Raw genomic sequence first — 25,628 nt, forward strand, 5'->3', positions numbered from 1 at the left:
GTTAGAAATAAAACAGAGCAATAAATTTTTTTAAATCTACATTTTGACACAACCTTTTGCAGAACACATAATCTTGACCTCTTTTAAGGACCAGCTCGAACCTGTACTTCAGAAATTAGTTTCTCTAATTGTCGGGATTATGCATTTGAGCACACTGCCATTTAAAACATAAGCATTCATGTATGTATAATTTATATCCCCATCTTCCAAAAATGATTTGTAGCAATTCACTTCATAGTCTTTTCCATTCATTGTTTTGCATATCTATCTTCTCTACCCATCTACATTATAAGCTTCTTTTGATGAAGGGTTGTGTATTACGTATCTGTGGTTCTTCCAAAATAGTCGGTCGAGTAGAAGGCCTGAGGGATCCTTGTTGATTGATTTCTATTGCTTCCAGCCTTGCTAATATCATTTAAGGGAAAAAAGTCTCTCTAAAATGTCCACTTTTCCTGGCCAGTCACCTACACAGTAACCTTCAAAAGTCAGTTTCCCTTTTAAACATTTTTTAAAGTTTATCTGAAGCTCAAGTTACAGGAACCCTTCCTCAATGGTTGAAAATATGAAAAGCAAATCAAAGTCTCCCCTCTGAAGGAAACTAACAAAGGGTGCTCACGGAAGACAGATTCAGGTCTGCTCATGAGAACGAAACCACTGCTTGTTCACAGGGTGCTATGGACTGAATGTTTGGGTCCCTTCAAAATTCATATGTTGAAACCTAATCCCTGATGGATGGTGTTAGGAGGTGGTCCCTTTGGGAGGTGATTAAGTCACAAGGGTGGAGCCCTCAGGAATATAATTAGTGCCTGTAAGGGGCTGAAGAGACCAGGGTTCACCCCTTCCTCCACTTAAGGACACAGCGAGAAGACAGCTGTCTAGCAACCAGGAAGTGCCCCTGACCAGACGCTGAATCTGCCAGTGCTGTGATCTTGGACATCCCAGCCTCCACAACTGTGAGATGTAAATTTCTGTTGTTTATAAGCCACTCAGTCTATGGTACCCTGTTATAGCAGCCAAGATGGACTAAGACACAGGGGTTTCAGGAAAGGACAGTTATAGGATGTTAACTAGTATCCCTCATTGGGTTTGTCTCCACAACCACCTGGAATTCAAACACCAACATCCATATGCTCTACAGTCAGCATTTACATTGAACTGGGAAATCACCACCATCCCACCATGGGAGGAGTGGGGGGTGGGGGAGGGTTCTGCCACTATTCCTGCTACTGCTGCTGCTGCCCTCTCCTTTTTATTCTTCTTGGCGATTTTTTTAAAACAAGATTTTAAACTGTCATTTTTTAAATCAAAGCAGAGTAGCTCCCTAGCATTTTATGTAGCGAAGTCTTCCTACAACTGACCTGGCATGCGTTACAATGCAACACAGGGGAGGTACTACCTCTCGGATCCATTCAGAAAGAACTTCATTGTATCACCACTTTCCCTACTGCACGGTACCACATCCTCCTGTAGGTGAGGGTTTCCTTTATCAGTATGCAAACCAGCTGTGTTCTAAGTTCTAAGTCTGGAACTCAGAATTCATTTTTTCCATAGAAATGATCCTAGAACTGATAGGTTTCCAGGACAGCCCACACAGCCTATATGCCCCAAATCAGTAAACGTACATGTTTCTACGATTTTGCATATAGATGCAGTGAAACCACTCGCCACGTCGTCAAAGGAAACCACACAAAGTCCTCTCCTATCATTCAAACACATTGGAGATTTATAAAGGAATTGCTAAATATCTGGCAGCCCATCTCATAGCAGCTTTGATGACTCAATGAGTATTTAGTGATACAAATGTTGTGCATTCCCCTCCTACACCCAGGTTGATAGATGCTCTCTCCTCTCAAGTTCATCACTCTATCTGAAAAGTCTCCTAGGGCATTTACAAATTCTAGTCATATTCAACTTCTTTGCGTACCTGTTCTTCCAGTCTTAGAAATTCAATCACCACCACAAGTACTAAAGCTATCACTACCACTTATAGATGGTACTTCATAATATTCAACATCCATGAATCTTATCCCTTAATCCTCAAAACCATCCCATGGAGAAGTTAAGGGATGTACCTAAAACAAAGCAACTGCTAGCCCCCAAACTTCGACCCAAATCTGGCTACTGTTCTGCCTTCTTTCCATGGCTCCAGGCAGCTTCTCTCCTCATAAAGGAAGCTCTTGGGGTACACAGGCAGCCATTTGTTTATCAAATGAGCCACGTGCCACAGAGCCACCTGACTTATTGCCACATATTGTTATATGCAGCTCAGTATCCCCTGATTTCTGTTCGGTGCCTGTTCACAGCTTCTGCAGATTTAAACCCCCATTTACATACAGGTTTGTATTGAAAATTTCCAAAGCTTTTAATACTAACACACTAAAAGGGAAAAGGAGAGAAACGAGGCTGAAAAGGCAAGGATTTGTCCAAGGAGATGATGATGCACTGAGGCCATCCTTAAAAATCTATGAGAAATAGGGGAGCTATCTGATTACCTAGTCAGGGCAGCCTTATCGAGAGCTGTCACTGGAATTATAGTCAAACCCTCTGCCAGTAGACTTGGGCTATTTTGGGCCTGTTACTTCATGAGATTCTAGCATCTGTTATGCTTCGGTAGGTTTCTAATTTCAGCTGCAAAGACAGAGTCCAGGAAATGAGGCAGACACATATAAGGTCCTGTAGAAACAAAGAGAAGAATCCAAAATGAATAACTGCCTGCCTTGAAGGGATTTTGAATAAGAGGCTCAAAAGACGGAAAGAAAAGAAAAATGATAGGCAAGAAAACCACAGTAGCAGACACAGCCCTAAGCTGAAAATTCAGAAGAATCATGAAACCAAGAAGTAGTGATGGGAGAGGCATTAAAAGGGATGACTGGGCCTTAGATTTGAAAAGTGAGTAGAGGAGACTAGAAAGGTTAAGTGACAGGTCGAAGGTCACACAGTTTAGTGGGGAAGGGAGATTAGAGTATGGAGCTCCTGTTTCTAGGCACTGTTCTAATATATCTCAGTAAAGCACGGTGTGTGCAAAGCCCATGACTTTGGCTAAGAGTCAGTTTTTAACAAAAAGGTACCCAGTCTGCTCAAAGAGCTATGAAAGGTTACGAAAGATACCATGGAAACCATGGGGTTCCTGGAAGCTGGACCACAACATTCAGGCTTTCCATCAGGGTGATATTCACTTTCCTAAAAAGCCACCATCATGAATGAATGCCAGTGACATAGTGGAGCTCAAAATGGAATTAAAGGGGGGAGGAAATGATACTGTAATAAGTAGGAACATATTAAGTAGATATTCTGTAATTGGTTGACTTACTGAATCACTGAATAAATGTCAAGACACTTGGGCTCCAAAAACACTTTAATTTCAAGAATTTCAAAGTCTAAGCTTTGACATAAAATTCAAAACCCATAAAGGAAAAAGACTGACAGATTCGACAGCATTTTAAACAAATTTAAAAATGAATGACAAAAGACAAAACATTCACAAATGTACAGAGAAAGGTTTAATATCTATTATTCCTGAAGCTCCTATAAATGAGGAATTATGACCAATTTGTCAATAGATAATTCACCAAAGAAATATAAAGAGTCAATCAACATATGAAAAGATGCTCGACCTCACTCATGATTAGAGAAATGTCCAATAAACAATGAGAAGCCATTTTTTAACTTATGCATTTTACAAACAATTAAAAGACTGGTAACACCAAAAGATGAGGAAATAGGCACATTCATGCCACTGAAAGAAATGCAAAACGGCTTAAACCTGGAGGACAACTTAAGCTAGTCAGGCTAAGACTAGGAGTCTCTCCTGCAAAAGCACTAGCCTGATGCTGAAGAAGTAAATAATAGGTATGTGAACTGCAGCACGGTTTATAATTGCAAAAATTGAAAATTGGCTAAATTTCCATCAACAGTGGGGTGGTAACATATTGTGCAGTCATCCATGCATATCTCATAGTAACTAATATGTAGTAGGAGACTAATATGTATGATTTGGAAAGATAATCAAGGTATACTAAACGAAAATACAAGTTACAAAACATTATATATAGTATGATACTTGTATTGTTTAAAAAATTCCATGGATCTATAAATACAATAGAAGGTTTGTGTATGCAAAGGGAGAATCTGGAAAGTTTACACCAAAACTTAACAGCGTATCTCTGAATAGGTAGAATTAGAAGGAGGAGGGAAGAAATGTGTTCAGAGAAAGAGTGGTACTATTACGGATGATACTTATTTTCTTGTTTTCTATGTCTTCCCAATTTTCTGTAATACTCATGAGTTATTTCGTAGTCAGGAAGAATTCCATTAAAATGCTAAATATTTCATAATGAAACATATAGAAAACAGTCGCTCATTCTGAAGGGGAGGAATAAGCCATCTAGGAGAGACCTGCAGAGATGACTGCCCCATAAGAACATTTATCAAAAGAAGAAAAAACTATATGCAGATCACTTTTTATTTTTTCCAAGATTTAACATAGACTGAAATACTCTGGTGTTCTTCATGCATACACCTGGTATGTAACACATGATGCCACTTCATGTGGTACTGACTCTTTCTGTAATTATGAGGCCACCAAAAACTGAAGCTAGGACCCATTGCCTGTGGACCCATCCAATGATTAAAAAACCTGTATGTTTTAAACATTTCCTGCACAAAATTTCCCACAGCAGGACCCTCTTGAGTGTGCCTATTTCAAAAAGGAAAAGTGCTCCTACTAAACTATCTTCTACTGTCATGGTCTGCCTGACGAAGCCATTTATCCTTTGGGGACTGATGCCTTGGTGTGGCCAGTAATTCCACCCATGAAAGAGAAGCAGGAGTAATTACTTGCACTTCCCTCCTCAGTACACCAGGGCCTGCAGTTACCCATGAAATCAAGGGACTGAATCAAGATCTCGCAAGTAAAAGACTAAAAACAGCTTTATCACTGTTCTCCACTAGACATTTGGGACTTGCCTACATAATGAAGCAGGCATGTGCACTGGGCTACATGAGTGAGGGCAGCTGTCCCCTCACATGGGAGGTGGGTCTGCACTGAGCCACCGACACACCCATACTCAGCCTCTGTTGTGACTAAGGTCAAGCATCTGTGAGGCAGGTAGCTTTTAGGAAAGAGTCTATCATTTAACAGACACGGTTAAGTGAATGAACCGCATGGCCTAGGCTGACCAGCCACTTACTCCAACCACCTGTATATGAGGAATATCCATAGTACAGGGGGCCTCATGTGAACCCACCAGAACTGACATGTCCAGATGTGAGTCATGCCACTCAAATCGATCTTCCAAGAGCCTGAATGATAGCTGTTATGGCTCCTGCATGAACCACCTTCAGAGGCTTTATACTCTCAAATATAACCTCAGTGGTGAAAACGTTCCATCTTTAGAGAGGGAATGGAATTATTTGAAAGTCAAGTGTGAGTCTGTCCCAAATGGAGCGAACAAGGCACATCAGTATCACCCACCTTCCAATCCTAATTCCTTCACGGAACCAGTTTATTCGCCTGGTCACCAAGCTCAGAATCTTGGAAAGACTTTCTTCTGCCTCATCTCCCCACATCTAACTAGGATGACCAAACACAGTAATTTACTGTCCAACCAGGACACTTCTGAGAGTGAAAGGAAGCACTTTCACCATTAGTTCAACCATATGAAATTGCCACATTTAACCATTTTTGACCTACAGACAGGCAGCTTCCTATGAATCACCTATGCTGGGGCAACAGGCAAAACTAGGCATTTCCAGGGCAAACAAGGATGAGTGGTCACCTAACATCTAAGCCATCACCAAACCCTTTCACATCTGCCTCCCACACCAAACTCACCCCCCTTTTTCCATTTGAACCATCTTGGTTCAAGCATTTTTTCCCTTCTCTTTCAACTTAGGCTGGCAAGTACCATGGCCTCCTTGCCTTCAGTCTCTCTCCCCTCTAACCCATCCCACCAATAGCTAGCAGATTCACCATCCTAAAACACAGGTCTGGCGATGTCACTCCTTGTAGAAGGATTGGTGTCTCCCAGAGCTTCTCTAATTAAGTCTAAACTTCACAGGTTGTTATTCAAGGACCTCTGGGCTCTGACCTCCACTGGCGACTGTTTCAACTCTCTTCTTCAGCCCAAACCTTACGATGCACCTGCTTGCCCCAGGGTCAGTCGATCCACTCTATTTAAGTAGAAGTCCTCTGTCACTGGCTTGGTTCACACTGAATAGTCTTAAAAACGAACAAACAAACAAAACTAATCCCCCTCACCCTGCCCTCCATTTCTGCTTCCTGTCCTCTCCCCAACTCCTCTCCTCAGTCTGTAACTTCCCACAAGCCCCCAGGTCCAACACTGGATTCTATGCTGGCTCCTCAAAGCGACTATAATATACCCTACCTCTGCTCTCAGCTCCTCTGGGAGACCCTCAGCTGAGCCAGCACAGACCCTGCAGTCTCACCCGGCACCCACCTACAGGGCCACTGTGACGGAGAACCATCACTGCAGTGTGCACTAAGCTAGTCAAATGGAATTACTCCATTTCCTGAGAAACCCAAGGATTTTCAAAATATTGCTGCTGATAGGGTTCCCTCTTCCTGGAATGCCCCCTACCCTATCTTATCCTCTTGAAATACCTCCAAATCCTTCATGAAAAGCCTTCTCTGACCTTCCTCCCACACCCATTCCCCACAGATGAACCTCTCGAGTCCACCTTGCCTCTCTCATGGTATGTCAACGCATCCTGGCTTGTCCCAGGGTCATTCATAGATTTATCTCAACCAGACTGTAGGCTCCATGAAAGCAGACATCGCCTTAATCATTCTTTTGATTCCCAATACAATAGAAGGTTTGGACCTACCATACTACCTGGCCCATCAAAAGTCCTCAGAAAGACTTATTTAGTTATACTGATGAAACATACTTGGTCCATGTGTAACTTATAAAATGGCTTGAACACATCATAAGAGAAATTCCAAAACTTCTTGAGCAATAACAGTGTGGTTAAAATAATCCTGAAGTGACTTCACTCAACAATAAAACTTATTTAGACACGTAAGTTCTGGTATGTTTGTTAAAAATCATTCATTACTTTCTAGCAGCAGAATGCAGGGCTTAGTTTCCAGGCAATAAGCATGATGGATTTGTAAACGTAAGAGGCAAAAAGTGTTAGATTCTGAATAAGGTGCCATCAAACAACACAAGCCAGTGGTCAGTGAAAGAAGGTTAACCTCTGATACCAGTCCCAAGCTGTGCAAGGTCTAGAGGCAAACCCTTGACAGCTCGTGAAGCAGCTGTAGGTACCAAAGGACCTGATGCCAACAAGGAAACCACGGCAGTAGATCACAGACACTGGTGAAACCAAGATTCGAGTGAAACCGAGATAGAGCAGAGAAAGAAACAGAGCAAACTGGAGACAGCATAACTGGGGACTGACAAAGAAAAGTCATCAGCCAGGAAACTGATACTCAACCCTAAACAACAGGGAAACTACACATTGTTTTTGCCAAGAGCCTGGTGATGTGAGCCAGGAAAGGACAAGACTGACCAGCCTCACTGAAGTCCAGGCAAGAACCACCTCTCAAGATCAGAGTAAATGATTCCTTGCAAAATAAAATATTTACTTTAACATTGCCTCCACAATATAGTTTGCTTATATCTAATATTCTCCATCAAGCAGGTCAATGTGTGTATTTACTTAGTAGTATACTTTAATAACAGTTAATACTCACCAACTTGTGGAGTTACTATACTGCTTAAAATCAGTTGTTCATCTCATAGGTACATTGCTCAAACTGTTTAAGGGCCAAGATATCAACTGGCAATTGTTGCATTTGGAGCTACAGGTTCCAAACCTAGTTGCCATGTTCTCTGGATTTCAATTAAATTATAACATTCATATTCGATGTCCCAATGAGCACCATCAAAATCAATACTAAAATATCCACCAACTACCAAGCTAAGTGTTGTCATAAAGAAAATACAGAGAAAGGAAAAATGCAGCCCTTGGTATAAGTAGCTTGTAAGCTACAGTTTAGCTTTGAAGGGTCAAGAATTCAACTGTATGGTACAGTTGGAGGTGCAGCAGCACAGGGGCCAGATTAACTGGAAAAGGATGCCAGAGATGATAGGATTTAAATAGAAGGAAAGGAAAGGCCAAAGGCTTAGAAACAGGAATGAACTAATGTAGACAATGGTAATGTAAGGCAGACAAAGTAGTAAGCTCTCCTATATAATCAAGGCAGTAACTCGCAGCTACCTGCTCTTGGAGCAGGTAACTCAAGTCCAACAACAACTGAGGAGTGGTTCAGAGAGGAGACCTTCTTCATCAGAGGGGAAGAGATCAGACCACAGAACCTCAGATCCAAGCAGCCCAACTCCTGCGATTCAAGAAGAAAACCTCAAGGATGCCTAAGCCATCTTTTCCCTATGTATCTCCCTCAGCACCCAGCCACTGTGAACATTAGACTGAATGAATCTGAAGAACAAATAGCAGTGGCCTCTATATGAACAATCCAAGCACAACCATAAGAGCAGAGTGACCCTTAGCAACTGCTGTTAGACTTCAAGCACAAGGTTCCCATTTCATTTCCATTTAATCCATCTTCTCTGACCAAAGATGCAGTCACATCCCAGCCTGTGTCAATCTGGGCTTCCTCAATGAGTCTGAGGTTGCACATTTCCAACCTGAGACATATCTATGTCCTTACCTTCTGTACTTATTGCTCAGAATTAAAACAATTGAAATATGAGAAGAAAAACAAAACACCTCCAACAGAAAATGCATATCAAGCAATAGTGGGAAATGGGTTTGGACAGGTAGAGTACAGCAGAATATAGAGGCTTCTCAGCACAGGAAGCTGTGAGAGGTTCCAGAGCAGGTCAGCGACGTGTTGTCCAGCAACAGTGATACACACAGTAGAGGCCACAGAAGACATGAGAGAAGTTTGACACGGTTCCTGTGGTTCCTTCCACTCCCAAAGGTCTGGCTTACATGCAGAGCCACCAGCCTTGTCTCTTAGGCAGGTAAAACATAGTGGGTTCTTGGGATTCTCACCTCCAACGGTTCACCCCAGAACACAACCACCTTACTCTAAACGAGAGGTTCTCAACCAGGGGTGATCTTGACCCCCAGAAGACATTTGATGAGGTCAGGAGACATTTTTCGTTGAGCTTCAAGCTATTTTAAGTGGTGGGGATGGAGCTGGACACCCTTTCAGCAACTGTCCTTATGTGCATTTGCAGGATGGTTAGCTGAGGAATACAAGATACCTTGCCATTTCTCTCCTGCAAAGCCAACTAGCTTCACTGATAATAGGGATCGAACATTATATACTTTATTACCTTTATCCTCAACCAAAAGGGCTAACTAAATACAGACAGATATTTAACAGGGCCCATGTACTTGCCATGAGTGCACTAGGCCAGTTGAAGACACTAGACAAAGAGCCATGGCTCCCTAGGGCACACACAGACTCTCAGTATCCTCAGGCCACCTCCAGGGATTTACCTCCCTCAATCCAGTGGGTATTTCCCACGCTCAGAGCAAAGACTCATAGCCCAGATACTTTCGTAAAGCCTTGGCTGGAAACTGGAGGAAGAATATAAAACCACAAGCAGGCATGGTCCAATGACAGCAAGGAAGGGGTGTATTTTCCTTTCTATGTTAGCACATCTGTTTGGATATTCACTAGAGTAAATTCTTAAGTGAGTAATTCAGTTTCACTTTGTCATGGTTAAAGCAATGTATTTTATGTGACATCTGTTTCTGCTAAATCAGGAGCTTGTTTCCTCCTGAGCTGTCACACTGAAGACATTGATGCATGATGCTGCTTCCGCATTCAAGCGAAGCCTTGGGAGAATACCTTTTCAGACATGGGAATCCCAGCTTCACTGAGCATCTATGAAGCATCTATTACTGTGCAGCAACAGGCCCATTGACAAGAAAACCTCAGCTACCGTGCACAGAGCTATCCTTAAATTATATTCAAGGAGGAAATGGCCTGCATTGTATGAAGGGTGCCCACCACCTTCTCCTAGTTTCCTACTCTTCTCCCAACCACATAATACTGATTAGTTCAATTCCAAGACATTGACGGTTATTAGGGCACGGTCACTGGGGTCCAAAGGCCACACACAGAGCCTCTTCTTTCTCTTTACCTTCTCTCCTCCAAATCTAGGAATCAGTAAACTGAACCAGAGCTAAAGTTTCCTCAGTGTCAGGCCCACTCTCTGCTCTGTCTTTGCTTTGCAAGGGACAGCCAGAGCACAGTAAGACCGCTAGATATGGATGTGGCTCAGGGGCAGCTGGAGCCAATACCACCACCCAAAACTGCAACGCTCCAACCAGAACTCTGCTTTGGAAGGACTGGGCTCAAGGCCAATCAAAAGCTAGTAGAACTTTGTTTACTATTTGGCAGGTGTTCCTTAAGAAGCCCACAGGAAAGAAGGGTATTAGTGAGGCAGTAGTCAGGCATCCTTGAGTCCTTGACCATAACATCTTTCGTACCATGTAATCTTCACCTTAAGTCCTAAGGCAATCTTGACTGCCATATACTAAGGAGAAAAAGGTAAGTTAAAAAAAAAACCCTCCCCAAGTGTTAACCCTGTAGAAAGAAGACAGAATGTTCAGAGAACTCACAGCAGGAATACAGCCTGGATGGAGAAAAGCCAGGTAACAAATCTCCCCAGTGGTCCAACATTGTACAGACCCACTGAGAACCTGGAGATGTAGGGGTAGCTGCAGGCAAGGAGTATTAAGCCAGACGGAGGGTCTGCAATTAGTAAAATGCCCCTGATACAGAGCAATGGCTGCTCCAACCCAGTCCAGCATGACCTGGACGAAGGCATCAGAAACTGTTCCAAGTGTGGTCCACAGACTAGGAGCAGCAGCATCACCTGTGAGCTTTTTAGAAATGCAAAATCTCCAACCCAGACCCAATGAATGACAATCTCCGTTAAATGGGAAAAAAAAATCCCCAGGCGTTCTGTGTGTATATTAAAGTTTAAGCTTCTCCCCGAGGCACCACCAAGGCAAAAGAATTAGATGATCCTGTCCTAGCCCAGAGTTTCTCAAAGTCTTTTCTTTCCTATTCCCACTTTCTGCCTCAGCTGATAACAGACTTTTCTGCATGTCCCAGGAGCAAGAAAGAGGGAGTCTTTTGTCTTTCTTCACCCCAACTCATTCCTCTCTCAAAGGAGAAGAACAGCTAATCCAAAGGATTGGATATTATCAGTGGGTAGAGTTATTATGCTCTGAAACAGGCTCTGCTCTCATTCCTACCTCTCCCGCCTCACCCCTCCCTGTTCTACCTGAGCTCAGGGTTATAGGCTCATCTTGGGCTTCCAGCCTCCTTTGACCAGCAGATCAGGTGGCCTGCTTTGTAGGCTCAGCAAAACTGGCATTTTGGCAAAACCATCACCTCAACAGTTTACCAACAGTCCTGAATTTGAGGGTAATAGGGTGCTGACTAGCCATTCCTTAAGCCACGACCTTGCTCCCCATTTCTAACCAGTTTTTGTGTGGACATTCTATCAACCCAAACCATGGCGGCTGGGGAGGACCAAAGACACTCTAGACCAACCTTCCCTGGAAGCTAATATCAGTATCTCACAATCCCACCCTTGTTCAAAATCCTTTACCCGGGGTGATTAAATCTCAATCCTTTTGTTTTTTCTTTATAAAGATTCCAGTCAAATTCCTAACAACTCTAACATTATACCAGAACCTTCTTTGAAATTCAGTGAATCCTAATAATTTGCCATTGAGAGCATGGAGTTCCAATTGGGCAAAGCACCCAGGAAGTATCATTCTTGAACATGGTTTACATGTTATGCTAAATGTAATAAGAATCTTCTTAGTTAAAATAATCAGTTTAAAAAAGTGTTTCGACTTAGTTTTAGGTTGCCACTGTGAAAGATTATAAAATTAAATTGTTCATCTTTGTTATGGTTCTTGTCTTCCTTTGGGATAAAGAACAATGCTAAAATAACATGGGCATCAGGAAAGAAGACATTCTTGGGTTTCCTACAACAATGGAACCGGTTCCTCACTAATTATATCATTAATATTAATAACAATGAATTCAAACTATGCTCCCTTAAGCTACAGCTAAGTCAATACAAATCTTTCATGGCCTTTCTCCAAGTTTGAAAATGACAATTCACACTCTTTGACGCTGAACTTATATAACCATAACACTAGAGTTTTGGTCTATTTACCTGGCCTCACATGCACATATTCAAAGAATCCTATCAAATGGGTGTGGCTCTGTTGGGCAGGTACATAGACACCCTTCAACTGCTAAGACACCCCCAAATCCTCAGGTGTGCGGAACCATCATGAGCCCACACACAACAGAGTCTGGGGCTTTGGGAAGGCAGAGAGCAATGGAGAGATTAGTCTTCCCTCCTCCCACCTCAATTCAATTCTGATTTGCTTTTGCACACCTCAATTAATGAATAACCTTGATTCTTGGTTTCCCTGGAAACAAAGTTACCACCAGAAAAAAATATAAGGATACAGAAGTAGTTTGAAGCTTTTGAGGTCCCTCCTCATGCTCCTCAAAGGACTACACTCAGGCAAACAGGGACCAAGAACAGGTAGACAGTAGCAGGCCACCATACTCCAGCAAGGAGAATGAACAGGATTTGTCACCACCTCAGGCTTTTGTGCTGGAGTCATCAGCACAAGCAGCAGCACCTCCAAGAGTCTGCAGGGCGCATGATGCGTGAAATCCATTCTAAACTCTCCACAACAGTGGCGTACACCTTAGGAGCATACGATTGTAGAAAGCAGGTGGGCACCTGAGCACCCAGTACATGCAGAAGTAGGAAAGAGGATGAAGATATTAGACCTTTTAAGACCAATAAGATTTGGAAAAAGAAAAGGGAAGAGGGCAATTCAGATGAGACAGTGTTTGAATTCTACATCAAATGTGGAGATGTAAGGTGGGGAGTGAAAATCAAGCCAATGTGGTGAACAGGTTGCCATGACATCAGAATCCAGCCTCTGCAGGGTGCTGGGGTCAGCTCTTTTATCCATAGATGCACAGAGGTGGACTCCACAAGTAGCATCTACTCTTATTAACTTCAAACTGGAAGCAGATGGAAGAGCCCCACCGGAATGCATCGTCAACACTGGCAACCACAGAACCACAAAAGGCCAGAGCAGCAACACCTGTGAGTTGACTGGGGCTCAGCTGGAAGAGCAAAATCGAGCCTCTGGGCACCACAGGACTCCCACACCAGGAGGACTTGAGAAGAAGAGGTACACAGGGATATCTGGTAGCAGGAAGTAAACGCTTGGCTTCTGGGGTTTAGGAGAAGAATGGTTTCCCTACAGACTGAGGTATGAAAAAAATGGAATCGAAGTAGGAATTCAGACCAGGATGAGGCTGGAGGAAGAAACAAGACAAAGTCCAGTCACTAGCAGCTGGGAATAAGCAAGCAGTGTATGGCATGGTAAGAAGCAACAAACAGCTGCTGGTCCCAGAGTACATCAGAGCTGAGTCAGCAGCCAGCATGGCAGGATTTCGAGGGACTCTCAGTTGTGAAGATCAAATGCATGTTGGAGCCAGGATATCACTACAATATCCAGAGTCTTAACCATTATTTTCCACCAACCAATAACAGTGTGGCTCTGGGGCAATGTCTCCTTAACCTGCGAGCTCTGGACTAGCTACACAGAATCCAAGAAACGTGGGAAAACATACACCTGAGACAGTCACAAACTGTTCAAACCACATGATTCCACTTTTATATTTTTGAGAATGCAAAACTACAGCAATGAAGAACAGATCAATGGTTGCCAGGTTAAATAAAACTTAAAAATTACTGTGTGTTGGCAGTGTGCATTTTTCTGAGAAAAGGTTTCATTTCATTTCAAAGGGATATGTAACACCTAAAAAGGTTAAGAAAGCCACTGCTTTAGAATAACCAAAGCCCAGGGCCTCACATAGGTCATTCTAAGTATGGAGCCTGGTTGGGCACATGCATTGAGGACAAAGCCACGGAGTCATTTCCACAAGTGCCTCCCCAGCCCGCCCACGTCAACTCCTCCTGGTGATTCCGGCAGGACAGAGCTCTCAGTTGACTCTCAAGGACTCTCATAAACTGGCCTCGTTTTTATGTAGCCCACACTAGGCATCCTCTCCAGCTGCTTCTTATGGAACTACCTCAAGTTCTTTCTATTCAAAACTGAACTCATCTCCTCCCACCCTGCACCCCCGACCCCCTCCTGCTGCTCCCTGTCTCAGAGAGGGGGACTATCCTCTCAGTAGCCCAAGTAAAAAGCCTGGACAATGTGTTCTCTGCCTTGTTAATTCACCAAACAGATCTCCCGATTCTCGCTTGAATCTGTTCACTTTTCTCCATGCCCACCACCAATATCCCTGTTCAGGCCCCACCTTTTCTCACTAGGATTAATGCAATGGACCCCTGGCCTTTAGTTTGACCCCCAAATCAACCGATTCTCCTTAGTGCAGCCAAGGTGATGTTTCAAAAATACAAATCTCATCATTTCCCTCCCTTGCTCAGAACTCCTTAACGACCTCCCCAGTGATCGAGTCCTAATGCATCAACAGGGTCCTGCATGATCTAGCCACTGCCCACCCCTAGAGCTTCATCTCTAACCATTTCCTCCTTAGAAATACACTAGTTTCACTGCTCTAATCATGCCACACTCCCTCCCTCTCTCTCACTTCTAGACCCTTATACTACCCCTCCTTCTGCCTGGAATGCTCTCGGGATTTCACTTCCCCTAGGAAGTGCTCCCAATTCCCCAAGCCTGAGATATATGCCCCTCTCCTCTGCGCTTCCCCTGTCACAGCCCCTATAACTCTATGTTGTCAGGCAACATGTCTGCATTCCCGACTAAACCCAAGGCCACGAGGGCTGAGTATCTTATTCACTGCTGCATCTCCAGGACCTAGATTAAGCCAGGAGCTAAAGGTTTGCTGTCAAATAAGTTTGACTCCTCGGCTTCTCGTGAGTAAGGTGTGGTCTCATCCTGCTCCACCTCATACAGCAAGCCCGGAAAAAATGCCCATTAACCAAGACTCACTTTGCTGCCTTCACCATGGAAGGATTCAAGGTGAAGAGAAAATCTTGCCCTCAACAGTGGGGCAATGGGAATTAACCCATTATGGAAACTGCTGTCCTGATTCTGAATTGTGTGCTTTTGACAGCTGGAGGTTATCTTGGAGGTCACCTGGTCCATACCCTAAGGTACTCCCAAGGGCTCTAAGAGGCACCCCCCACCAGAGATACGGGGGGCTCAGACAGCCCACCCTACCACAACCAGAACAGTTATATCTTCTTCCATCCTGAGCTTCAGTTAAGATTGGGTGTGAAGAAGAGTTTTGATGTTAAAATTTGACAAGACCTTCAAATTCCATTCCACACCCTCAACTTACAGATACGAAACTGAAACATAGAGTGGTTAAGAGACTGGTTCTGGCCACACAGCTATTTAGTGCTAAAAACTAGCCTCAAGATTCCAGCACTCCATCCAGGTTTTCATACCACATGGAGCTACACAGATTTGGAGCAATTTAAAGAGAAAAATATCTTGGTTAATCATTCTCCCACCATTTTGTTTTGTTTTATACATTTTTTATTGTGTATCCTATAGTTCACATAGCCTATGTGTATGTAGAGTAGAATTATTAGAAAATGAATATCTGTGTAACCAAACCCCAAGCCAAGAACACCAGCACCCCAAAGCCTCCACTCCCATGGGTCCCTCCCTCTGGAGGCAAACCACTATCCTGTCTTCTCAAATAATTCTCTTCTCTTTATAATTTAACCGCCTATATAAGAATCTCTGAATGACAGAGCTGAGCTTTGTCTATAGTTGAACTTCATAGAGTTTGTATTGTTTTGTGTCTTGCTTCTGCTCTGCAAAAAGTGAGATCCATTCATGTTACCATGTATACTCAAGTTTGTCACTTTAGCTATTGTGTGCTATTTCATTGTATGAAAGCAACACAATGTATTGATCTATTTTAAATACTGAAGGATATTCCCCCCATGTTTTAACATCAACATTGGGTCAACTGAGTCCACATGATTTCAACGTGATTGTAATGATAATATCCGAGTACCCAAGGTAGAAACATGACAACTTCGCCAAGCAGCCTTCACTGGCTAGATGTTTCTAAAAAGCCCAGAAATAGGAAATCATCCAGATGGACCTTCTACAAACACGAATCCTCAACAATCCTCAGTGCTTCATTAGCAGGTATACGGCAATCATATCGGGTCCTAAAAATAAAGTCTTGCTATTTGCTAATAAATCTGAATCAATAAAAATATGTAGTTACTCTACTGCTGATGACACCAGGTATGTAGATAGAAATTGTGATTACCTTCCCCCAACCAGCTCTGAATTATTCAAGTCGAAGGTGAGGCCACGTGCGTTGCTTCCAATATAGAGCTGAGCTGTTGGGTGAGGCACCCTTTCTTTCCTTCATGCATTACAGTTCACCTGGCTTTGGATAATCCCACGTGCTAGAACTCTGACCTCTCTGACCAAGGCTCCAAGAAGAACAAAGTCACTGGGCTGATGATCCTGAGACCAGCTACATGGACCAAGGCTAACTGGTCACCCTAGAAACCCTACCCACCCTTACCCCTCCCAATCCACAGCTTCCACCATGCCATAAGAACTACAATGAGAAAATTTCTAATGTCAATACCCTAAGAGAGGGCACATGACAACTCAATCACAGTCGAGACTAGAGTCTAAATGACAGACCACATACCTGTCCAAGAAAACAGAATTTGTTACAGGACCAGAAGGAAGAACCATGAATGCTGGGCACCCAAGTAGGGAGAGAATCAGCACGAATTTTGAGAAATGCCCCCAAGAGTTAAGAGGTCCTGTACAACATGCACTGCAGATCAGCAACATGCACTGCAGATCACCAGCTTGCCAACTTCACCCACACTTGGTCCACTGATGGTAGCTTTCAAGGGCAGCAGTGCTTAGTGGACAAGAGCACGCGTTCTGTCCTCATCCTACCAATAGTAGTATTACAGTAAATTGTATTACAGAGTGCCTACTACATGCCAGATGCTCTTCATACACAAATGCAAATCCTCAAAAGAACCTGAAGTCATGTGAAAACAAGGACAGATGGTGTCATTGCCCTGCTCAAAATCCTCCACTGGTTCCTCATCTCAGTAAAAGTCAAAAGCCTTGCCGTGGCCTCCAAAGTCCTACACAACCTGACCTCCATCAACTCTCTCATCTCATATCCTATTCTTTCAGCTCAGCTCTAGCCAAAGGCACCCTTGTTGTTACTCAAAACTGTCAGGCACACTGCACTCAGGCCTAGGCACTTGTTCCCTGTCTGGAATATTCTTCTCCCAGACATCCATGATGCTTGCTCCCTCACCTGCTTCAAGACTTTGCCCAAATGTGAACTTCTCAGCACAGCCTCAAATTTCACCATTGCCCACCTCTCCTCACTTCATAGTTCCTTTCTCTGCTTCATTTTTTTCCCCTGGCACTTAAAGTATTCAGATCATGGACACTTATCTTGCTTGTCTCCCTCACTATAAGTTCCATGTGGGCTGGACCCATCTCCCACCACCGGCTCTAGGTATCCCCAGCAGTTGGTAGGCACTCAAGGATTTGAATTAATAAAATAGTGTTTACTCTCATTTTACATAATAAAGTGGGGTACTTCATTGGCAACATTAAGCACTTTGCCAAGCATACCTTACTGAAAATTACCAGGGCTAGGATTTGAGCCTAGATTTGTGGGACTCCAAAGCAACGCTCTGAATCCACCCTGACTCTCCTAAGTCAGTCAAATGTGCCCTTTTTATTATCCCTAAACATGTGTACTCAAACCAGCCAGTCACACTCCATAAATGCAGAACCCTAAGTGTAGGACTCACTGAAGATGGAAGCTAAGAAACCAAACTTTTACTCCATTAGTAAAGAATTTCCAAACATGTTTGTAGCATAGATTGGTGAGAGTTTCTTAGAACTATTAACCACCTGGGAGATCTTTACAATATAGAATATGAATCTGTTAAAAAGTATATAAATAAATAACAGAACTTAGTTAAAAACAGGATAAAGGGGGAAAACAGAAAGCCAAATAGCTACAGATTCAGATTAGAGAATGCCTTATTAAACACAAATACACCCAAAGAGGATCCTATAATCACAGTGTACTATAACCAATAGCAGCAGATATGAGAGCTACTTTTAAATGGTCATAATGAGATTTCTACAATATTGAGATTTCTTTTCAGGATTACGTCATATATTCCCTCTGGAAAGTTTCTGTTAAGGTTTTCATTCTTTGGTGGAGATCATATTAAGTAAGGTAATGGCAAGAAGGAATAAATAGAAGAAAGAGATAATACTCAAACTGGATTAGCTCCAGGATTACCAGAGTGGGAACTGAGGCTGTGTCTTCTATTCTCAATACTGTTAACACCTCGGTTTAAGCACTACCAATTCAAGGGTGTGTAGTGGGACCAGCACTAAAAGTGTCACTACCATCATTTATAATCAGTAGCATTTCTTGCTAGACACATCAAATAAAACAAGTTAAACTAATTATCTTACAGAAGCAAATTCTATTCATAAAACCAGCAAGTCCCTACCCTGCAAAGGGAACTGAGCAGTACATTATTTTATTAGATTTGTCACAAATTGAAACAGATATCCAGCCAACTTCAAGCTTATGATTTCAACTAGTAGGCAGAAGAACAGATCCTTCTGAGCCTCGTCCTCTTTGCAAGCTGTGGAGTGAGTTCTCCTGACAGATTGCATCTTTCACTCAAATACATGTTCTCTGGGTTAAATTAGTTAAGACAGAACTCAAAAGAACCAGGAATCTGTGAAAATTCTATCTTTCAGTCATAACTAAGATCTACAGTGGCCATTATCGTTTTTATTTTTGTACGTTTGGAGAATGTTTTGCAATTACCACCAACAGTCATTAAGGTCCTTAAATTCTCTGCAGTTTATGCTGGTTAAGTTGTCTCATTAAGGTAAACTGTAAGTTTACTAACTGAACATTAGGAGCAGAGTTTTGAAGTCTCAGCCTTCTCAGTCATTTCTTTAGCCTACTGAAGGACTGCCTCTTGCCAACTCATCCCCTCTTCCCATAAGGCAACCAGAGCATACACCAGAGTCATCTGGAGACCTTTACATGATGCATTTATGGAGCACTTACTATTTACCAGGCAGGCTATAGGCACTTGGGGACAAGAAGAGGAAAAGACGATGTTGCTGCACTCACGGAACTCACATTCTAGTGGAGGAGACAGACAAAACCAGATTCACAGATACCTGCTACAAAGACAAGCAAAGCATGTTGAGGGGCTTGGAAATAACCCAAGTCGGGAACCAAGAGTGCTATCTTAGACAGGGTGGTCAAAGAATGCCTCTCCAAGGAAGTGACAACTGAGAAGGGAAACTGGACACGAGGAAGCAAGGCCTGTACATAGTAAGTGGGGGAAAGCATAATAAAAAGAATTAAAGGCCCTCTCCAAAGGATCTAGGGTGGGTCCAGGAATCCACATTTATAACACAACCAAAGCAATTGTATCACAGGTGCTCTAAGCACCTCAGTCTGGGAAACACTGCTGTAGGATAAACATGGAGTCCCCTGTCCACAACGTTGACAAGATTGGCCCGTCACAGTTAAGTATGGCACAAACGCTGAGATGCTCCATCAAGAGGTAAAGACAGGGCTCCTATGGAGCCAGCCATCTACCTACACCCACCAAACTGGGCTCCACAGGCAGACACGTGGTGTTGGGCACCCGTGCCCCTAGGCTCAGAACCTCCTTTATGCCTTAATCAGTCAAGCACCACCACCAGCAGTGTCTTTCTCTGAGCACCCATTGTGCATGATACTTGACATAGTTGCTCCCTGCGAAGAGTCCTTTTCTGTCTGCCCCGGGTAGACGCAGGCCCTTCTGGTCCTAACTACCCCATCTACAAACTTCCACTCTAGCAATCAACTCCCCACTGAAGGTTTCTCAACTGGCACGCAGTAGAAGCTCAGTAACTGTTTGATCAAAGATAACAAATAACAATGACTAATGACAATAATAAAATCCCTATTGTCAAGACGCTTACGAAAATGAACCAATTTCCACCAACATACCACCTTATGAAGGGGCTTTCTACTTTCACTACATTAACGTTGTATTAAAACCAACTCGTTCATTTATTTCAGTCAGACATGTACAAATGCAACACTATCATCAAATCTCAAACACCCCAGCCCATCACCAACATTAAACTTTTACATCGTTTCATTTAAGTAAGGTTACGGGGAAGCTGAGTACTGCTTATGAATAACGTACCACTAGAGCCCTCTCTCATCACCAGGATTTAACAGTTGTTTCCCGAAGAGATCTGTTTCCACTGTGCCTCTCGCCTCCCTGCCTCTGTCCCCTACCACCCACACTGCTGAATGTAAGTATTTTCTAAAGCTCCCATCCCCTCTCTCCAAAGCATACCTGCTCAGCATCTCTGCGGGCAGCACCATTCTAAGTCCTGGGCATGGACCCGTGATCAACACAGACCAAACTCCCTACCCTGGGGAAGTTTACCATTCTAAAGCAATTTCAAGTGGTGCTTTGACATAAAATCAGAAGCTTGATCTGCTATCCCACAAGTCGCTGATGCCTCCCTGCTGCTGTGACAAATTTTGCCAACTTACTACAGGGCTAACTGTGATTTGGTGGCAGATAACTACATTTTGCATTTGTGCTCAAGATTAAGGCATAGGTCAATGTGAGAGAACAAACTCGACCCCGGGCTGCAGAAGGCTGCTCTGCTATGGTTTCATTATTCAAGTCAGAAAGCTGCTATTTCCTTTTCTTTATGTCTTGAACACCAAGTGTGGCCTTGTAATTATCAGGCTCAGATAGGGAATTGCAATTCATTTCTGTACATTAAAGAATGTCTAGAAAAGCATCAACTACCCAGAGATAGGTACTGCAGGGCCCATGCGGATGAAGTCAGGGCAGGGGTCTTCTTGTGGCAGGCTCCAGCGGGGAGCGCCTCCTAAAAGCCCCTCTTCCCTTCTCCCTGTTCCTGGTTTTCATTGTTAATCTGCTGGGAGCAACTCAGGCTGCTGTTCTTATCTCCCAGGCATCTCAAATGCTATTTTAGCTTAAAGTACAGGAGAGCTTAGCTTTTTGTCCAAAGCCTAAAGAGCTCCTACACCAATAGAAAAAAGGGAACACAATTAACTCATTTTATTGATTTCCTAAGTTAAGTCTTGAGATTGAACAAATGGGATCAGATTGCAAAAGATTAAACTTCCATCTCACAGCCCACTTACAGTATTAAAAATCCATCTACCACCTGAGCTTGATTTCACGGTCCTTCGCCTTTTCCCTTTAAATTACATAGCACATCAGGTTTTTACTGCATTTGGCCCCATGTCAGCCCTACGAAGCAAGCAGTGGCACTGGACAGGTGGTATCACCATTTTACAGGTAAGTAAACTGAGGCACAGGTATAAGAAGGAAAAGGTGGAAGAATTTAGTATTTTTGAAAACATCATGTTATTTAATACTGAATTTATGCTATGTAAAATTTGGAGAATGCCCAAAAAGTCACAGCTGCCCAAAGAAAGCCCATGTCTGAACTATGGCCCAAGGATAGAGGTAATGGACTCCTAGGAAGCCTTATGCCCATTCTCCAGTCACTCTCACAAGTCAGGTCTGCTGTCCCACAGACCGACAGAGAGGAGGAAGGAGTCTAGGCATCAGCGAGGAGGAACGGAAAAGGGTGCCAACTGCTATCTTTTAAAGATGAACACTTGCAACTACAGAATTAATTTCCACAGGCGACCGTTTTCCCCAAAACCTTAGTGCTTGACAGAAGGCATTACACTTTGGTCAAAAAAATAATGTGTTCCGTAAGAATGAATGGCAATTATTGTCATTTAGACCAAGAAATCATCTTCTCATTGCAGCACATATTCCCTAAGCACAAACCAGGGAGGCAGGGAGAGGAAGACAAAAGAGGAGCCTTCAAGAGGCAGACACTCCTCCACCCGTGAAGTCCAGTGCAGTGCAGGGCCACAGCTTAGTCCTGGGAACCACCTGCTGACCTGCCTGCCATCCCCCTCAGACCAGAGGGGCTCAGGCGGTCAGTGCAGGCCAGGCTCTGAAAGCAGCAGACCTCATGTCAAGTCCCTGCCCTGCCATTTCCTACCCATTTGACTCTGGGTGAGTTACGGGCCCCCTGAGGCCCAGATTCCACATTTTAAAAGAGGAATATGAGTACACTGGAGTAATGCCACCATAGGGTGACGATGAGAATTAAATTATATGTTTAAAGCAATTAGCATAAAACCTAACACAGACCATGTGCTTTATATGTGTTAACTCTTATGAATACTAAAGACAGGGTAAGGCTTTGGATGACTTAGACTTTCTCAATCTGTGGTGAAGGATCACGTATTAAATTTCCAAACCATCAGACTGATGCTTTCGGAAAATAAAAATGAATCATTAGAAAAACCACGTGCTCGAAAGTCACAGCATCGTCGAGTTGCCTTACTTCTCAGGCACATTCCAAAGCTGTACTAACTCTTCCAGGTCACCAAGTTATCACTTAGGAAGGCTCATCATGTGAAACGTACCCAAATAATCCTCAAAGAGCCCAGAGGGGCAGCCAGGCTTCCAAAGGCAGCTGGCTTCTAATTAAGGGTGACTGAGGCCCAGGCGAGAATCACCTTTATGTAATAAAGTTACATAACCCGTTCCTAATTCAGACATTTGTCCGAGCTGGGCAAGCATGTTCAAATGTCAGCTGACTCCTTCAAAGCCTCAACTCACAGTGCCCTAGAGGGAATCTGGCAAAGAGCCGAAGGACCAGAGCAGAAATAAGAGCTCATCCTTCTACTTGAGGGGTCAGTGCCGTTGCATCTGGGAGCAAAAATACAACAGGAATGCAAAGCTAGGAGGTGCTGGGGACACTAGCAATGCTGGTGTTACATCAACAAGTGGAATGTGGGGTTGGATGGCTGCCTCCTCAATGAAGCCTGTGCAGGGCTTTCCAAGGTCTTCTTTATCCATGGAACCCTCCTTTGAACAAGATACACATAGTTGCCTGCCTGCCCTCTTTCCTCATCCAGGAGACTCCTAGTCACTTCATAGAGCATTTCAAAAGTCACAGATGTAGCAGAGAAAGAACTGGGAAGCCAGAAGACCTGGGTTCTACTCTAGGCTCTACCACTAACAGGTGGTTTGACTTGGACAAGTCACTTCCCTGCTCCTGAGCCTCAGATTCCTCCCCAGTACAGAAGGGGAACAACTGAAATCACTGTCACGGCCCCGTCTGACTCCATGACTTGCTGGGTCGTTCAGGTGCTGCACCTCAGTTTGCACTTGCCCATGATTCACACATGACTCCATACCTGTACCTTTGTCCTCTGCCCCCTCATCCCTGTCTTATTAGAAACAACCACTCTGCACTGATCCTCATCCTCAAGGTGGGTTAAGAGCCTGAACTGCTTATCCTGCTCATTGCATCTCAGCTCCTCGCACACACTGCAAGGTACTCTCTCTTCCCACACTCATCACAATACTCAGACAGGAGGAGGCCCTTGGCTAATCTTCAAAAGTTGTCTGTGGAATTGATTCTTAAGGCTGGACTCAATTAGCCTTACATAAAGGAGGTCGATAGCCGTGTAACCTCCCCTGCAAAGAGAACTTCCATTTCCCATTTATCAAATATGTATTGAGATCCTACCATAGCCAAGCCCTGTGCCAGGCTCCAGAAAGACAGTGGCGAAAAAACATTGTCCCTGTCCTCACAGAGCTGACAGTTTACTACTGAAGCTCATAAAGTCCACTTATGATGAGAGGTCTAATCATTAGCATGGCTTCAAAGTCTTACAGAACATTCTAGAACCACCAAATAGACTATTCCAATGTTTAAATCTGTTATCAGATACCTGCTCTTGTAACACGTTGGGGGAATTTTTTTAGGAACAGTGACTAAGTTTTCTGGTGAGGACTGTGTGTGTGTATATATATAAAGGGGTGCTATTTGTGAGGTTTGGGGAGTTTTGTTTACCTTTTAAAAGGTAGCACTTAGCTGCTTCCCTTCCACTTTGAAACACAGGCTTAGAATATTTCCACCTACAATTAATCATAGATGGCAAGAGAAAGAAATAATACAACATCATTACTGCTTCCATCTCCTACCCAGTCCCTACCCAGGTTACCCATCTCTTCAGGACTTTACACACTGAATTAAAATATCGTAATTTCCCTAATAACTGGGCTAATGTTTTCCTAGAAGATTCCAAATGGATCAAACAAATTTAATTAAGAAAAATTGGAAGTCTAGGACAGAATCCTAGGAATAATCATGTCATACATCCCTGTGGTCCTGAGAGACCAAAGTCCTCAGGTATATGACATATGGGAATTGACATCACTCCAAAGATGTGGCTACTTTTCTTTCATTCTCAATCCACATGTAGCCTGTAGAGAAATTCACTAACAGCCTTCTCCTTGCTGTATGGATGGAGCAATTCAAGTGTAGAGTGGCCTCTATAATTTATTTTCTAGTCAATAGCCATCATCTACGCGCTCTACAGTCAGTCTTTAGAAGAAGTTCGCTGTTACCAAATGAATAAATGGAGAACAGGATGCTTGTTTCCCAAATCCAAAAGAGGAAGGTTCAGATATGAGCTAAGAAACAGTTCTGCCAATAAAGGACATAGGCTTGATATCACTGACGCAAACTGGAATCTGTCACTTCTGTAGCAAGAGACTGTTTCAGCTCCAACTCCAAAGCAAGACCTGCAGCATTTATTGAGTTCACTAATGTGTAAAACGCTAGATTAATGTGGTGGGAGACAGAAAGGCAAAGAAGACAGTCCCTGACCTCAGGGGGCTTAGCCCTTGCTCTACTTGGAATAGCTGTTCCCAAATTGTGGTCCCTAGATCTGCAGCACCAACTTCACCCGGGAGCTTGCTAGAAATGCACATTCTCTGGCTCCATCCTAGACCAGCTGAATCAAAGCTCCAGGGGTGGGACTTGGGAATCTGTGTTTAACAAGCCCTCTAGGTGATTCTGATACACACCAAAATCTGAAAACCAGTGAGGTACAAAAAGCAGAGCACACAACGCCAATGATACACAGCATCAGCATCTGTGATGCCCTTTAGATATGAACACACTCCATACATAAGCCACTCACAACCAATCTTTTAGGCAGTGACACACCTGACTGCTACAAGCTTTTACTAAGTGCTAGTAAGTACTTTTCAGCAATTGATATTTTGCTATGAGGTAAGTTAACATTAGTCCTATCCTCTTTAATAAGCAATCTCTGCATATTCATCTGCGTATTTGGTAACGTGTCAAAAATGCCCTGCGTTTGTCAAAAAATGATTGAATATATTCTTTGGCCCCAATTGGGAGTAAAGAAAAGAAACTTAAGCGAGGATCACTATGACCAAGGTCCTATAAAAAGCAAAGGACAGCAGTAAATTTCTACAAATAAGTCTCAAGAGAAAACCTCAGACTCCCATGGAAAATGGCCTGCCCCTGAACCGTCAGTTCTCTGGGCTTTTTCTTCAAGGCCCTTCCAGGAAGACCCAACCTCCCAAACCTTTGCATAAAGC

The 25,628-nt window shown here is 43.3% G+C and overlaps 1 protein-coding gene across 3 annotated transcripts in view; it reads right to left on the bottom strand.

The window, feature by feature from the left end:
- Positions 1-25,628, bottom strand: part of MYO5B (myosin VB) — a 348,428-nt gene that overhangs the window by 239,861 nt on the left and 82,939 nt on the right. The window contains exon 1 of one of the 3 annotated variants that reach the window (XM_070221083.1): positions 1,359-1,511. The exons of the other annotated variants lie outside the window; for them this stretch is intronic. Coding sequence (XP_070077184.1) covers positions 1,359-1,409 — 51 coding nt within the window. The 5' untranslated portion in view covers positions 1,410-1,511. Of the gene's footprint in view, positions 1-1,358; positions 1,512-25,628 lie in introns of those variants that run through there. 3 annotated transcript variants of the gene reach the window in all.

Source organism: Equus caballus, chromosome 8, assembly GCF_041296265.1.
Source record: "Equus caballus isolate H_3958 breed thoroughbred chromosome 8, TB-T2T, whole genome shotgun sequence".
NCBI classification, from domain to species: Eukaryota; Metazoa; Chordata; class Mammalia; order Perissodactyla; family Equidae; genus Equus; species Equus caballus.